The sequence below is a fragment of the Carassius auratus genome, unplaced genomic scaffold (assembly GCF_003368295.1).
Source record: "Carassius auratus strain Wakin unplaced genomic scaffold, ASM336829v1 scaf_tig00023751, whole genome shotgun sequence".
Lineage (NCBI taxonomy): Eukaryota > Metazoa > Chordata > Actinopteri > Cypriniformes > Cyprinidae > Carassius > Carassius auratus.
The window spans coordinates 40262-57500 of NW_020525296.1; the positions used below are offsets into that span (position 1 = coordinate 40262).

Here is a 17239-nt window from a genome sequence, read left to right on the forward strand (position 1 = left end):
CTAACCCTGCCTCAGGAATCTGCTGGTGAATGAATTAAAGAGGTCTGAGAGCAGCCTGGGGACCATTGAGCGAAACGGCTAGCTGTCTTCTGGTCAGTGGCTGATTTTTAGCAGGTCAACCTCGCACCTTTTTACAAAACAGCTTGAGCACTTTCAGCCGTTAGGAGCAGCTGGTATCTTACATGTCAGACCCAAAGCTCTCCAACACACTAAAGACTGAGGCTACCCAAGACTGCTTTTGGTGTGAAACGGAGCTGGAGCTGGAGCAGGAAATCGCGATCAGAAATGGTAAAGAGGAAAGGCAGGAAGAGGGATGTGAATGTGGGCTCCTTCAGAGCTCCTTCCTCAAACCTTTCGCCGCTTCAGTCGCTGAGCTCAGGAAACATCTGGCTGAACAACACACACTCACACATACTTCTGCTTTAATATGCTCCTCTTGACCCTCAGCTAGCCTCCACCCCCACAGGATGTGATGTCACGTGGTCTGTGTGTGCTGTATATGTTCACATGTGTAGCGCTGACATTCACTCTGCATGCCACATTACTCCTCAATCACATGCTAGTTTAAACTAACCTTCTAGAACCGTTTATGGTTCTAGATGTGATCAAAGCTGCTGCTCTCTGACTTTATCAACACAGCTCTTATACTGAAATGTGCTCGCTATGCTACAGCATTCCATATTAAAGCCTTCCTGATGGAGAATCCAGCTAAAGCCTGCTGGAAGTGGAGCGTAACAGTGGGTTTGTAGCTGTTCCATGCTGGTGCAGATTGGCTGGTAGATCTTCAGCCTGTCACAACAGCTGTGTTTTGGAAAACAGTAGCTGATTTGTTGCTGGTCTGCCAGCTCTGTCCAGCGTGGCACTTACTCAGATCACCGACTGGATTGACCCTTAGTCTGGGATTGAACCAACACTTTAAAGTATGGATGCACAATATTATCAGAATTTATCGGAATCGACCGATGATGGTTTAAGATGTAAACATCAGCATCGGCCAATCTGAGAACCCATGCTGATATGCCTTGTGATAAGATGGATTGCCCACATGTGCTCAGGGCGTGATAGTGTGATAGTGACTTGTGTTTCTGAATAAATAAAGCCTAGTTTTGATTTAAAGGCCAGAATCTATAGTGTACATGCATAACAAATACACTTATACAGTTATAACACTTATACTATATACAGATTTATCCATTCATATTTAAAAATTATTTTCCAAATGGATTGTTTTAAACTTATATTCTATGTTCTCTCATAAAAAAAAAAAAAAAAACTTTAGTAATGTTTATTAGTTCTTTCTGCTCATATATAACCAAAACTAAAAACAATTAGTTAATAGTTTCTGCACAGAAGAGACTTGCTGTTGTTTTAAAACTAAGGGAAATATATATATATATATATATATATATATATATATATAGGCATCAGCTATCAGTCAAAATGATCTGAAAAATATCGGCAGAAATCTACTATTGTGCATCCCTAGTCAAAGAAGTTTTTCTCTGTCCTCTGTTTCACAGGAGCCCAGTCTGCTGGATTTCAGTCCGAGGCAGGGTCCCGTCGCTGGAGGAACCAGACTCACCATCCGTGGTCAGTTCCTGGACGCTGGATCCACAGTCAACGTCAAGATCAACCAGACTCAGAACTGCACCGTCTTCATGTGAGCGTGTGTTGGTGGCGGTTCCTGTTTTACTGATATATCACCCAAATCTGCTCCTCATGACATCTGCCGTACACTTCTGCAGGCTGTCTAGAGACGTCATCGAGTGTGTGATGCCTCCAGCCGAAGCAGCCGTCGCTGAGAACGTGTCCGTGTGTGTGGTGTATGACGGCCAGCCGTGCTTCAGCACTTCACCCAGATTCACATTCACCTACGAGAAGAACCCTACTATCAGTCACATCAGACCCAACAAAAGCTTCCTCAGGTACTGAACACACACAGGACAGCAGTAGTCAACATCTGTCCCATGGTCTGTCTGAACACTCAGTGCTGATTGGCTGGCAGGTATGCATTAAAACCTTTAAATGCACAAATAGTCAGTTCAATCACCGTTCCATATTAATGTGCTGCTTGAGCGGCACACAAAACCCCAACACACACACACACACACACACACACACACACACACACAGAGGTTGGAAATCACAGATTGCACTGTGCACATAAAGAAACTTTTCAACGCTGCTCTGCGACTTTTATTCATAAATCAGCCTAGATACTAGACACTACATTACATTCCTCAGCAACGAGGTGGTAAAATCACAGTTTTTGAAGCAAATAAACTCAGCTTCATTGTTTATAGAGAGACACACAGACGCAAGTAACACACACACAACTGTCATCTCTCTCTCTCTCTCTCTCTTTAATTAATTAAAAAAATAAGTGCTATAATTCATTAAAATACATTGTTATATCTATTATTATTATTTATTGTTTCATGATGTGAAAAGCTAGCTGTGCATCAACATTTTTGAATGTGCTTCACGTTCCATGGTAATAATAATTGAATGCACAGCTATGTAAGGCTTTATCCCTCACATACTGCATACCGTGCACAATACTGCCTACATGCAGCAGGATCAGTAGTATGCTAGTATCTTAATACTAAGCCTTTGTTTTAAGATGTAATTGTGTTGCAGCGGGGGTCGCAGTATCTCCGTCACTGGATACGGCTTCGATCTGGTGCAGTCTGTCAGGATGGAGGTGTCTGGAGTCGGACAGACGGTGAGATAAATCATGCTTTGTTTATAAGATAGAGATCGAAGTGCTGCCGTGTGTGTGATGTTTCAGTCTGTGCATACCAATCTCATTTCCGCAGAGCTGCTCCTGTGTGTCACCTACTCTGATCATTTGTCAGTCTCCTGCCGCCAATCAATCCCAGCAGGCCACGGCTCTCTTCTACCTCAACGAGGTTCTGTACAGAGGAGAGGACACGTCTCCATCAGGACGAGGGCCAGACGAGGACGAGCAGCCTCACGCTGATGCCTTTCACTTTGAATATGTGGAGGATCCACAGTTCTATACGGCCAACAAAGAGAAACTCATCAAACATCATCCTGGAGAGCCCCTCATCCTCATCATCAATGTGAGTGTGTGTGTGTGTGTGTGTGTGTGTCGATCATCTAGAACTAGACAGCATGTTGAACTATTAATTAAACAAAAAGAAAATATACACTCCTTCAGGTGAACATAGATGTACGTGAGTTTGTTTGTTCAATGAAACAGATTTGGAGAAATTCCATCAGTGTTTCATTTAATGGGAGGAGCCAACGACATACACAGTGGGCGTGGCCTCAGCCCTCTGAGAGGCTTTTATTAACAGAAAATAAAATAAAACAGGGGATAAAGGTGGCCAAAGGGGGAGAGTGTCCAAAACAACCGGGGATCTGGTGTCCTCGTCGTGCTGCAGGGTTCGTGTGGGTCGGGCAGTGTTCATGGAGGAAGGGTCCAGGTAAGGGGCGGAGTCCGGCGGCCGCACGCGCTCCCCTCTTCAGCTTCTTCTAGCGGACCCACCCACCCTTCCTGGACCCATGAGGACACTAGTGTGCATGCACGGGGAAGAGATGGGTCTCCCGAGGAGAGGCGTATTGGGATTGGGCTTATTGGGCCATCAGGTGTGCCCCATCACACGCCACCTGCCCTGACTCGTCCAGCGCCCCTGTTAGTGTACAAATCCATACAAGATAGACGATGAATGTTAATTATAAATGCACTAGGGCTGAGAATAATAGTAATGGTCCACACCTATCCTATGGTCTGCCATGACAAGAGTATCTGACCATTGTTCACACACACACACACACACACACACACACACACACACACACACACACACAGTGTTGGGGAAGTCCAGATCTGTGTGGCAGGATGTTATGAGTTTCTGAGGGTCAGACAGGAAGTACCTAACAGGCACAGAAGAGCCAGGGAGTTTTATTTTCATTCTCTCCTAAAGAATTGGGAAGGAAGGAAGGAAGACGACATCAAGACAGTGTCTCTGTGTTTGCTATCAAAGTATGCGGCTAATTATCCCATGGCCTTTAGTTGTTCATATTTAAACATATTTATACGCTGTGTCCTAAACAGCTGTGATGAACAACAGGACGTCACATACAGTATCTGTATATTTAAATTCATGAAGTGTAACAGGCTCTGCATGTGATTTTGCTCTGGTGTGTCAGAAAGGGCCAAGTGAGCTGGACCTGACGCTGCAGGAATACTCTGTGACGATTGGTTCAGACCTCTGTGACATCACCTTCCACAACGAGCAGTTGTTCCACTGCACCATCAACAGATCCCTGAGCGTCAGCAGCGGGGAGCTGCCCGTCACTGTGAGTCCACACACACACACACACTCACTGACACACACACACACACACTGTCTCTTACAGCTGTTAGCAGGAAATACAGCCACAAATCCCCGTGTAAAAAAAAAAAAAAAAAAACCTGAATGCACCTTAAACTTACAAAGTCAAGTCAAAGTCACCTTTATTTAAACAGTGCTTTAAACAAAATACATTGCGTCAAAGCAACTGAACAACATTCATTAGGAAAACAGTGTGTCAATAATGCAAAATGATAGTTAAAGGCAGTTCATCATTGAATTCAGTGATGTCATCTCTGTTCAGTTTAAATAGTGTCCTGTGCAATTATTTCCAATCAAGTCAACGATATCGCTGTAGATGAAGTGACCCCAACTAAGCAAGCCAGAGGTGACAGCGGCAAGGAACCGAAACTCCATCGGTGACAGAATGGAGAAAAAAACCTTGGGAGAAACCAGGCTCAGTTGGGGGTCAGTTCTCCCCTGACCAGACGAAACCAGTAGTTCAATTCCAGACTGCAGCAAAGTCAGATTGTGCAGAAGAATCATCTGTTTCCTGTGGTCTTGTCCTGGTGCTCCTCTGAGACAAGGTCTTTACAGGGGATCTGTATCTGGGGCTCTAGTTGTCCTGGTCTCCGCTGTCTTTCAGGGATGTAGAGGTCCTTTCTAGGTGCTGATCCACCATCTGGTCTGGATACGTACTGGATCCGGGCGGCTGCAGTGACCCTCTGATCTGGACACAGACTGGATCTGGTGGCCACGGTGACCTCGGAACAAGAGAGAAACAGACTAATATTAGCGTAGATGCCATTCTTCTAATGATGTAGCAAGTACAGTGTTATGGGAAGTGTTTCCGGTTCCGGTTTACCTAATTAATGCAGCCTAAAAATCCTTTAACGGATTTGGATATTAAAAGCATATTAGTATGTTATGTGTAAGCCAGGTTAGAGATATGGGTCTTTAATCTAGATTTAAAATGCATTTCTGCATTTGACATTGAGAGCATAGGCCGTAATTTAGATATATTTTTGAGATGGAAAAATGCAGTTTTACAAATGCTAGAAACGTGGCTTTCTAAGGAAAGATTGCGATCAAATAGCACACCTAGGTTCCTAACTGATGATGAAGAATTGACAGAGCAGCCACCAAGTCTTAGACAGTGTTCTAGGTTATTAAAAGCACAGTTTTTAGGTCCTATAATTAACACCTCTGGGGTTTTTTTTTCTAGAATTTAGCAGTAAGAAATTACTCGTCATCACAGATTTATATAGAATATGCTTTCCGTTATATTTTCAAATTGGCATGTTTCTCCGGGCCACAAAGAGATATAGAGCTGAGTATTATCAGCATAACAGTGAAAGCTAACACCATGTTTCCTGATGATATCTCCCAAGGGTAACATATAAAACGTGAAGAGTAGCGGCCCTAGTACTGAGCCTTGAGGTACTCCATACTGCACTTGTGATCAATATGATACATCTTCATTCACTGCTACGAACTGATGTCGGTCATATAAGTACGATTTAAACCATGCTAATGCACTTCCACTGATGCCAACAAAGTGTTCAAGTCTATGCAAAAGAATGTTGTGGTCAATTGTGTCAAACGCAGCACTAAGATCCAATAAAACTAATAGAGAGATACAACCACGATCAGATGATAAGAGCAGATCATTTGTAACTCTAAGGAGAGCAGTCTCAGTACTATGATACGGTCTAAATCCTGACTGGAAATCCTCACATATACCATTTTTCTCTAAGAAGGAATATAATTGTGAGGATACCACCTTTTGAATATCTTGGACAGAAAAGGGAGATTCGAGATTGGTCTATAATTAACTAGTTCTTTGGGGTCAATTTGTGTTTTTTTTTTTTTTTTGATGAGAGGCTTAATAACAGCCAGTTTGAAGGTTTTGGGGACATATCCTAATGAGTAATTAATAATAGTCAGAAGAGGATCTATGACTTCTGGAAGCACCTTTTTTAGGAGCTTAGATGGTATAGGGTCTAACATACGTGTTGTAGGTTTAGATGATTTAACAAGTTTATACAATTCTTCCTCTCCTATAGTAGAGAATGAGTGGAACTGTTCCTCAGGGGGTCTATAGTGCACTGTCTGATGTGATACTGTAGCTGACGGCTGAATGGTTGCAATTTTTACTCTATAGTATCGATTTTAGAAGTAAAGTAGTTCATAAAGTCATTACTGCTGTGGTGTTGGGAAATGTCAACACTTGTTGAGGTTTTATTTTTCGTTAATTTAGCCACTGTATTGAATAAATACCTAGGGTTATATTTGTTTTCTTCTAAAAGAGAAAACCTACCCTTTTCTGTAGGATAGGTTACTTTCCCGCCAAGCAATACGAAATACCTCTAGTTTTTTTTTTCCTCCAGCTGTGCTCCATTTTTCGGGCTGCTCTCTTTAGGGTGCGAGTATGCTCATTATACCATGGTGTCAAACTGTTTTCCTTAATCTTCCTTAAGCGTAAAGGAGCAACTGTATCTAAAGTGCTAGAAAAGAGAGAGTCCATAGTTTCTGTTACATCATCAAGTTGTACTGAGGTTTTGGATATGCTAAGGAATTCGGATACATCAGGAAGATAACTTAAAAAGCAGTCTTTTGTGGTAGAAGTGATGGTTCTTCCATACTTGTAACAAGAAGCAGAATTTACAGTTTCAGTTATATGAGGTTTGCACAAAACTTAATAATGATCTGAGATATCATCACTTGGCTGCATAATTTCAACACTATCAACATCAATTCCATGTGACAGAGTATGATCTAGAGTATGATCTAGAGTATGATTTCGACAATGAGTAGGTCCCGAAATGTGTTGTCTAACACCAATAGAGTTCAGAATGTCTATAAATGCTGATCCCAATGCATATTTTTCATTATCAACATGGATATTAAAATCACCAACTATTAAACGTTTTCTGAAGCCAGAACTAACTCGGATGTAAAATCACCAAACTCTTTAATAAAGTCAAAATCTACGCATGTTAGAGAAGTGTAAACTTATTTAAACAAAGCCCAAGATCTGCACAGATCCAGAATGACCATTTTTGTTGAACTATCGCTTTAATATAGTAAAACTTTAATATTGAACATATACAGCATTTGTTTAATACATTATCTAACAGAAGTGATCATGAAGCATGTTTAAATGCATTAAGGGGATTGTTCAGTGTTCGTGGTGATAATTACGTTATACGGTCCTGAGGCTTTGGTAGTTTAATCATGAGTGTCCTGTGTGTTGATAAGCTCCACTGATGCAGGAAGTGCTCGTTCTGTGTAGAGCAGAGGTTCATCTTCACTCCTCACTGTGACCTACAGACTGTGACTGGACCCTGAATGTCTTCATGTGTGCCTCACACACAACACCACACACTCCCTCATCACCCGTATCAGAGCGCTGTGTCTGACGCTAATCACGCTATCCGCCGGATCAGCGACTGGAATGTGCTGGACCAGACACCAAAACAAGCATTAATCAAGCCCTCACATCACCAGTGAAATCCCCCGCTCTTCGTTTGGTCTGACTCTGAAATAGCAGAAGCTATATTTAACACGTTAATGGAGCAGAGCGAGCACTGAACGTCTGAAGAAACACGTCAAACAAACCTCTTGATTGTAGGAAAGTCTTGAGGCCCAGTCAAGCATCCAGAGCACTTTGTCCTGAGGAACGCTGTTTGATGGGAACGAGAGGACCGCTGTACTCATGCACTGTGTTCAGGCTAGATGTACAGACTGACAGTTTTATTAACAGGACTAATGGACAATGACTGCAAAACATGCAAATTCTGCCATCATTTACTCCATGTCTATATGAATCAGATCATGTAAAGGATCTCTCCTCCATACAGTGAACAGAGCATCATACGTCACCCAGACTGACACAAACTGAGTTTCATCAGATTCACACAGCTGAGATCCGCCCCCTGTAGCTGAGTGAGTTGAGTGTGATGTGATGTGTGTTTCAGGTGCATGTGGGTCACTTCGTGAAGGTGATAGCGTTGGTGCAGATGGGTGGAGGCAGCGAGCTGGCCATCATCGTCTCCATCGTGGTGTGCTGTGTGCTGCTGCTGCTGTGCACTGTGGGTACGTCTCTCCTCAGACATCACTCATCAGTCAGATAGTGAGAGAGTTCAGATCAGCTGAAGAGAAGCTGCTCCATTACTGATCCCCTGGACTGTTCTGTGTGTGTGTGTGTGTGTGTGTGTGTGTGTGTGTGTGTGTGCAGCGCTGGTGGTTTACTGCACTAAGAGCCGCAGGGCAGAGAGGTATTGGCAGAAGACTCTGTTACAGATGGAGGAGATGGAGTCACAGATCCGTGAGGAGATACGCAAAGGTAACACACACACACACACACACACTCTTTCTCTCTCTGCAGTGATGGACTGTCAGTTTTAATCCCAGTGGATCAGCACACATCTCTCACACACTCTTAAAGATCACGTGACGTGTGTGTTTATGTTCGTGTGTGAGCCTGACAGCAGGAAATGATCACACACTCAGAGTGTGTCATAAATCAGTGTTGTTACTCGCCCCTGTCCTTTAGTCTCCCAGTTGTGTAGACAGGATCTGGATAGATAGTTCATCCGTCTCTGTCTGCGCTCCTTCACGTCCCCGCTGCTCCACATGGCTTTCTTTCTCCTAGTTAACATGAACATCTGTATAAAATGAATAGTCTATGCTACAGAGTAGCTTTCATTCAGAGTGGCTTTACATTGCATACATATTTTTTTGGGAATGAAACCCTTGGAACACACAATAGCATCACCACAAATAACAGACTCCAACTGACCTGTCCTCCACAGCGGCTCAGTCATGCTCACAGATATTCCTAAGACCCTAATGTTGTTTTTGCCCTTTCTGGTTCATGTTTATGTTTATGTTCTGAGGAAAGACAGTCATGCAGGTTGGAACTGTTTGTTTACTTCTGGATATGACATTGTGTCCTGTGAAGACTTTAATCAGAACATCTGTTTGAACAGTAATGAAGTGTGACCATGTGAATCTGTGGTGAACAGCATGTCCAGTTGGAGCAGTAAACACACTTGAGTTGGGTTGAAGTGTGTGATTGTTCTTGTAGTTGGGGGTGTTTGTGTGTGTGTGACTCAGAGGAGCTCAACATCTCTCCGTCTCCCTCACTGCTTCTCCTTTCCTGCTGTTTCATTCTTGGTTTCCATGATAATTGAGTTTGCCTGAACACACACAAACATCCTGTCTTGAAACAATAAGAGGATGTCTCACTTCCTGTTATCCCAGCAGGACTGATCTGATATCAGCTCCACTCGTGTCCTGAAGACTGGAGACAGATGAGCAGTGCTGCTGTCAGATCAGTGGAGAACTGACCACACACACACACACACACACACACACACACACACACACACACACACTGAGAGACACACACACAGACACACACACACACACACTGAGAGACACACACACACACGCACGTACTTTCTGAAAAAAACTCATTCTGTATGATTTATAAGTGTTTTGAAAAATGGGGACATGGGTTATGTCCTCATAAGTCACCCTCTCCTTGTAATACCTGTGTCATACCCATGTCATTATACACACACACACACACACACACACACACAGATACAGCGCTAGATCCAGAATCAGAGTCTGACCTCTCACCACAAACCACTGCTTCACATACACTGATGTGTGTGTTTTCTGGTTTGTGTTATACAACCGTGTATAATGACATGGTTATTACAACATAAACATAGTTTATCAGGTTTTTTTTTATTCAACGAATGCCTGTAATTGTGTGTGAGGGGATAGAGAATACAGTTTGTGTGAGTCTCTCTCTGTGTGTGTGTACGGCCATTTAAAAACTACAGTAGCTGCTTCGTATCAACACTATAAATCCTGATATTGTCTCACTGAATGAGAGTTTGAGAGCTGAAGCTCAACAACAGTGTGAGAATGCCCTTATCCTCTTTCAGATGGCAAAGTCAAATCTTCAACGGGAAAGTGTGTTCATGCCTGAAATGAGGAGCAGGTTTTTGTGCTGGGGTTGATGTGAGTGATTTGGTCAGCCGTGTGTTTGTGTGTGTCAGGTTTTGCGGAGCTGCAGACTGATATGACGGACCTGACCAAAGAGCTGGGCCGCACACAGGGAATCCCCTTCCTGGAGTACAAGCAGTTCGTCACGCGCACCTTCTTCCCCAAGGTCTGGTCACGGCACACAGCAGGGCACAGCAGTTAGAGCTGAATGATGGGAAACACGAGATGCTCAGGAAACACTGACTCTGTGTGATGAAACAGATGCTCAGTGATGTCCAAGCAGTAACACACCGTGCCCATAACTATATTTATCTGTCACATTTAAATTAGTGCTGACAAACGACTAATCGTGATTAAATACAAGAAAAAAAAAAAAACGTTTTTGCTTACATAATATATGTGTGGGTACTGTATAGAGTACACACATATACAGTATATATTTTGAAAATATTTACATGAATATATTTATGTTCATGTAATTTATGTAATATATAAATATATTTAACATATAAACAGCATATTTCTCTTAAATAAATATGTGCATGTGTGTGTATTTATATATAGCTAATAAATATAGACAAACACACATATATATTACGTGAACAAAAACCTTTATTTTGCATACGATAAATTGTGATTAATAATTTGACAGCACTATTTTAAATGCAGAAATGCTTACATTATCAAGCCAAGTGATGTTTATTGTAAAGACAGTAGCACAAGCAGAACATCAGATGATTAGTATAATTATCACAGACTGGATATTGTTACACTTTCCACCCGATGCTGGTGGATGATGTAGTTCATGTGACGTCATACATCTGCTGAATCCTTCAGTCATGCTACATATCATTGTCAGGGAAAATGGTGAAAATCATTGCATAAAAATGCTTAGAAGGCCTGGATTTCTTTAAACAGCACATATTTCTCTAGACTGTGCTTGAAGTGTGCAGAAGTGGCATGTTCTTTTTGAAGACACTGGATTTAAGGGTTTGTCCTTCGACCATAGTTTAGAGTTGATTTGTAGTTTACTAGAGAGTTCAAGTCTCCAGCCAGGGCAGATGCAGTACTCTCCTCGTCCCCTATATTTGTTCTCCAGTGAAAACCGCAGATGTTGCACTTTTCCAGTCTTAGTGTCTGCACAATACTGGGCAGAAAGACAAGAAACTCCTGAACACTCCCTCCAGCGCACTGACACAATAGACTGTGTTTAGGGGAATTCTGTGTGTGTTTGCTGTTAACAGAGTTTTACTGTGAGCTCACTGTGTGTGTGTGTGTGTGTGTGTGTGTGTGTGTGTGTGTGTGTGTGTGTGTGTGTGTGTGTGTGTGTGTGTGTGTGTGTGTGTGTGTGTGTGTGTGTGTGTGTGTGTGTGTGTGTGTGTGCAGACGTGCTCTGACTACGAGAGGAGTCTGGTCCAGCCGGTGTATGAGAACGATCCTCTGGGTCCACGAGCTCTGTCTGAGACTCATCCTCTGCTGCAGGACTGGCAGGTGAGACCAGCTACCATCAGTGTCCAGAAACCTCTCTGACCGCTCATTAAACCACCGCTCGTGGAGCTTCTGTGTGTTTGCAATGAAGCACAGATTCAGCAGTCACCTCTGACCATAACCCTGTTCTTTTCCTTCTTCTGAGGAAGCTCTCGTTTCCTGTCAGCAGCCTTTCTTTCTTTCTTTCTTTCTTTTCATTTTTTTTTCTTTTAGCTGAGATTATTTTACTGGGTCGCTGTAAGTTTCATAATGTTTGAAGAGTTGTTGCACAGTTGGAAAATGATTGTGGTGATTCCCATGTGCAGTATTGTACAATGGGGTGTTTTGTAAGATGAAGAGTTGATTTGTCAAAAATCGCTATTACAGAATTGCATGAATGCCAAACAAGAATGTATAAGGGCGTCATGTAGTGTGTGAACATGTTAATGCACTTTATGACCCACCAGTTTGGAAATCAATGCTTTATCCTGTATTACGTGTCTCTTCTCTCTGTGTAAGTCGTCTAACAGCGTGCGGCCGAACCTGGAGGAGGGAATCACGCTGTTTTCCACTCTTCTCAACAACAAACACTTCCTGGTCACCTTCGTTCATGCGCTGGAGCAGCAGAAAGACTTTGCCGTAAGAGACAGGTGAGTACAGAGAAACACAAGCGAGAACAATGACAGGATCCGAGCACATCCCAGTGCTCCTGCGACAGTCTGACAGCACTTCTGTGAAGACTCGAACCCAGAAACCAGTGCACTGATCTTAAGAACATGTAATGCACATCAAGAAAGTTTATATCCTCTGAAGAAACCGCCCAGGGCCTCGTTTCTGAAGAGCACCAGAGAATCCATGGCACGAGTCGTGGTGATTCTGTGAGGGTTGCCTCCTCTGTGTGCAGTTATCCATCAGCAGGACCTCGTCTTTGTCCACGCCGCCGTCAGTGTGAACGTGTCTCATGATGTGTCCATGATCTTTCCTTGATGTTTAGGTGCAATCTGGCCTCTCTGCTCACCATTGCCCTCCATGGTAAACTGGAGTACTACACCAGCATCATGAAGGAGTTGCTAGTGGATTTGATCGACGCTTCAGCCTCCAAAAACCCCAAACTGATGCTCCGGCGGACCGAGTCCGTGGTGGAGAAGATGCTCACCAACTGGATGTCCATCTGCATGTACAGCTACCTTAAGGTTTGTGAAGAGTTCAGCAGCTGATTGTAGTGTCTGGCTTCAGTTCTGAGTGTGCTCATAAGCTGCCCTTTCTCTCGCATCCTCAGGAGACGGTCGGAGAGCCGTTCTTCCTGCTGCTGTGTGCCATCAAGCAGCAGATCAACAAGGGCTCGATCGACGCCATCACGGGGAAGGCACGCTACACGCTCAACGAGGAGTGGCTCCTGCGAGAGAACATCGAAGCCAAACCACAGGTGAGCTCCAACACACGACAGACCTGTCTTTCCAGCTGTGAAATGCCCATTTCTGGCCTCTTATCTCCTCTGTCTGCCTTCCAGAACATCAACGTCTCCTTCCAGGGCTTCGGTATGGACTCGGTGATCGTGCGTGTGATGAACACGGACACCATCGGTCAACTGAAGGAGAAGATACTAGAGGCCTTTTACAAGAACCTGCCCTTCTCGCAGTGGCCTCGAGAAGAGGATGTTGATCTGGGTAAAGAATCTCCGAGCATGGTTAAATCAATCTGTTCACAGCAGACAGGCTGGTTACGAATCAGAACAGGGTAGATATTACAAACTCAAGTCAGATATGAGGATGAAAAGGTACATTTTTATTTAAATGTGATTGGCATGTGTCTGCTTCCATACAGCTCCTGTTCTTCTGTGTTGTGTGAGATGTTGAGAAATTTGACTCAGAAGATCATTTGATCATTCAAATATGGGTCCATCAGTAAATGTGTCAAAACAACAAAACCGACTAAGAGTCACTACTCATTATTTGCAATCCAGAAAGATTCATACGACCGTCATCAGTGACAACTGGAGATTTCCCCGTAGTCACCAGTAGTATATTGATAACCGTATACACACTACAAACACATAGTCACATAATGCTGATGAAGTTAACATTCACATTTTAAGAGCAGAGTGTAACAGTAATAGTAATATGCACGGTTTGGTGTGATTTGAGCTAAGTGATCGTTAGATTTAAGCCTCGAGCACACTGGGATGATTATCGAGCACGCTTATCGCCAGCGTTTTTCAAGACGTTTTTCAGCGTGTCTTGTGTGTTCTTACCCAATCGATTTTCACTGGCGATGAGCAAATTCAATCCCTGACATTAGATGCTTAATGAAAAAACCCCAGTACACATCGAATCCTATTTGATCTGCAATTCCTCTCCAATAACAGTTCTCTCTAATCGAGATTTTTGTAGTCGCTGTCACGTTTGTCATCAAGCTCTACATTCATGTCACCTTGATGCATCTTCTGGTCTACTGACTCTTCATCATAAGGTATTAAGTGTGCTTGGCAAGAACGTTTTGTGCTTGAGCGCCACCAAGTCATGTTTTACTATAACTTCAGCAGCTGTAGGCACGTGAACAAAAGCACCAATATCATTGGTCGGCCAGTTTTTAATGCAGCTCGTCAAACCAACAAAAACAAGTTTTTTTTTTTTTAAATGACGCTTCTACAACTGGTGTTTTGCGCGTCAGTGTACACGTTCACATTTGCAGCCTTTGTTTAGTGGCCAGGTGTTAAACGTCATTGATAATCATGCCGGCACACAACCCACGTAATGAAAATAACTCCGCGAATAACGACAATTGCAGGTTTCGAACACAGATGGCGACAAAGAGGCGAAACATACGGACTGCAGCTTTAAATATGTAAATGCATTTGTTTTAATATGAAAAAGATGTGTATTCAGGAGTAATGTGATTAATGTCAGTTTATGAAGGGAATTGTGCTGTTTTCTGAATGAATGCTCACCAGTGTCGGGGAAAGTTACTTTTAAAAGTAATGCATTTAAATATTGCGTTCCTTCCTAAAAAAAGTAACTTATGACGTTACTTAGTTACGTTTTATGGAAAGTAATACGATGCATTATTTTTGCGCTACTTTTTACACATGAACAGGGCTTGATTGTTTTTAATATAACAAGTTCTTTTTATAGCAAATGTAAAAGCCCTTTCAGACCGAAAAGTGTAATGAATGAACCTCAGGCTGAAGGAAAAGTAAATCCACGTCTGTAAAGTGGAACACATGAGAAGATGGTTTAACACTCTGCGGCATTAAGAAAACAGTGAGACCCAGATGTTAGTTTATCTAAAGTCATTTCGTTTATTAGTATGGTTGAACTGGATCAGCAAAGGTCAGCAGCAAAGACAGCTGATAAAATGGGATTTAATACATTTGTGTTAATATATTTAATTATGTCAATGTTTTAATTGATTTTGATAAATACTAAATGTCTATTTTTTTATTTTTTATTTTTATTTTTTGCGAGTGGGATGAATTGATGCACATTCATAGTCTAGAACTACATCATGTTCACACAGTGCACGCACCGCGTCTGTACTTCTGATTTCTCCCAATATGGGACAGACTTGTCAGTCAATAAATGAGTTTACTGCCGTTACTTTTTAGAAAAAAATTTTTTTTTTCTTGTAAATAAAAAATTAATCCATTACTTTGCTAGTTACTTGAAAAAAGTAATCTGATTACATAACTTGTGTTACTTGTAAATTATTACCCCCAACACTGGCTCACTGTGATTGGTCTGTGCCGCTCAGAGTGGTTCCCAGTGGGCCGCAGCAGCAGAATCCTGCAGGATCTGGATGACTCGTCTGTCATGGAGGACGGCAGGAAAAAACTCAACACCGTCTTCCACTATCAGGTGAGTGTGTGTGTGTGTGTGTGTGTGTGTGCAAACCCCTTCTCTGTTAATTTGATTCATATTTTGTCTGAATTGATAATGCCTTTATCTGCCATGACCCTTGAGGCATTTTGACCATATTTAAATATACTCTAAATTCAGAAGATTTTCCCCCACATTAGTAAGAAACTGGCTAATTCACACAGAGCCAAAATGGAACCCATGGATATCGAGCCTACATCGGCCCTGCCGTGAAACGCTGGCAGTGTGACCCAGAGAATAGCACAGTGCGCATCACTCTAATGACCTCTGACCTGTCTCTTGCAGATCCCAGATGGAGCGTCACTGGCCATGAGCATGAAGGACAAGAGAGAGAACACACTGGGCCGAGGTGAGGATCACATGACCTCACATACACATCATATCCTACAAACTCAGGTACAAGCTCCTGGTGCTGCTTACGTCTTTTCAATCAACCTTTCTTTCTGTTGCTTCACAGTGAAAGATCTGGACACAGACAAGTATGTTCATCTGGTGAGTGCGCTGACGTCTCAGTTTTCACATGAGTTCGGTCATCATACTGATAATCAAGAATCATAACTGACCAGTGATCTGCTCAAACTGCATGTTGTAAGCTGATTTTATCATGGTCACCACATTCTTCACCGGCTCTTATACAGTAACAGGAGTTAGTCTTATAAACTCTGGTCAACACTCTCTCTAGACAAAGACAGATCGTCAGAGCCTTCAAATCTGTGCAGTCACCTCCCTCATTTACACTGTGAGGTTTGGCCTCCAGTTTCACAACTTCACAGCTGAGGGAGAAAAACAGGTGACGTAATTGCCATGATAAAACATTTCTTGGCAAAGCAACAGAGAATGATCTGAAAGGTGATATCAGTTGGGTCTCTCAAACAGTGTTCATGGGAAACGATTAATAACTGGCCTAAAGCACTGATTAAATTAGGAAATAGCATGTGAGGAATTACAGCAGAAGCACTTCCCAGAACTGTGAGCAGAAGAGCTTAGGTCACTTGAGTCCGAATGTGTTAGATTGAGCTGGTGGACTGATGATTCATGGGTAACGGCTCGATGCTGTGGTTTGACTGCAGGTGCTGCCACACGACGAGCTGACAGAGAGCAGGAAGTCCCACAGACACAGTCACAGGAAGAAGGTGTTACCTGAGATCTACCTGACACGACTGCTCTCCACTAAGGTAACGCTCCACTCATGACTCCAGAGCGATAACAGTAAGCCTCAGACCTCCTGAAGACTTCTTCTCCAGTCCACACACAGCACATGAGGAAATGAGTGAGATTTACTGCCAACAACAGAAGCTTCCAGAATATAACAACAAGACACAAGATATGTTTCTATTCAAGATAAACTTATTCAAAACTGGAATATCCACCAAGTCAATGAGGACAAAATCATCACCTCCTGATAAACTGGCACTAAATATCATTAAGAAAACAGAGAAGCCACTGAATATAATCATTTCCTGCACCTCAGAATGAGCAGAACAAACACAATAAATGCAGTCGTTGCTTTCTGAGGTAGATGCTGTTTGGGAACGCAGTCTTGTGAGA

General features: G+C 42.7%; 1 protein-coding gene across 1 annotated transcript in view; it reads left to right on the forward strand.

The window, feature by feature from the left end:
• plxnd1 (plexin D1) overlaps positions 1 to 17239 on the forward strand; it is a 60832-nt gene that overhangs the window by 34775 nt on the left and 8818 nt on the right. Inside the window, exons 15-31 of the mRNA XM_026250269.1 lie at positions 1521 to 1660; positions 1746 to 1925; positions 2641 to 2725; positions 2820 to 3086; positions 4180 to 4329; positions 8303 to 8420; positions 8563 to 8670; positions 10403 to 10515; positions 11736 to 11840; positions 12336 to 12466; positions 12811 to 13009; positions 13096 to 13242; positions 13327 to 13483; positions 15567 to 15670; positions 15977 to 16040; positions 16149 to 16183; positions 16762 to 16866. Coding sequence (XP_026106054.1) covers positions 1521 to 1660; positions 1746 to 1925; positions 2641 to 2725; positions 2820 to 3086; positions 4180 to 4329; positions 8303 to 8420; positions 8563 to 8670; positions 10403 to 10515; positions 11736 to 11840; positions 12336 to 12466; positions 12811 to 13009; positions 13096 to 13242; positions 13327 to 13483; positions 15567 to 15670; positions 15977 to 16040; positions 16149 to 16183; positions 16762 to 16866 — 2208 coding nt within the window. The remainder of the gene's footprint in view (positions 1 to 1520; positions 1661 to 1745; positions 1926 to 2640; positions 2726 to 2819; positions 3087 to 4179; positions 4330 to 8302; positions 8421 to 8562; positions 8671 to 10402; positions 10516 to 11735; positions 11841 to 12335; positions 12467 to 12810; positions 13010 to 13095; positions 13243 to 13326; positions 13484 to 15566; positions 15671 to 15976; positions 16041 to 16148; positions 16184 to 16761; positions 16867 to 17239) is intronic.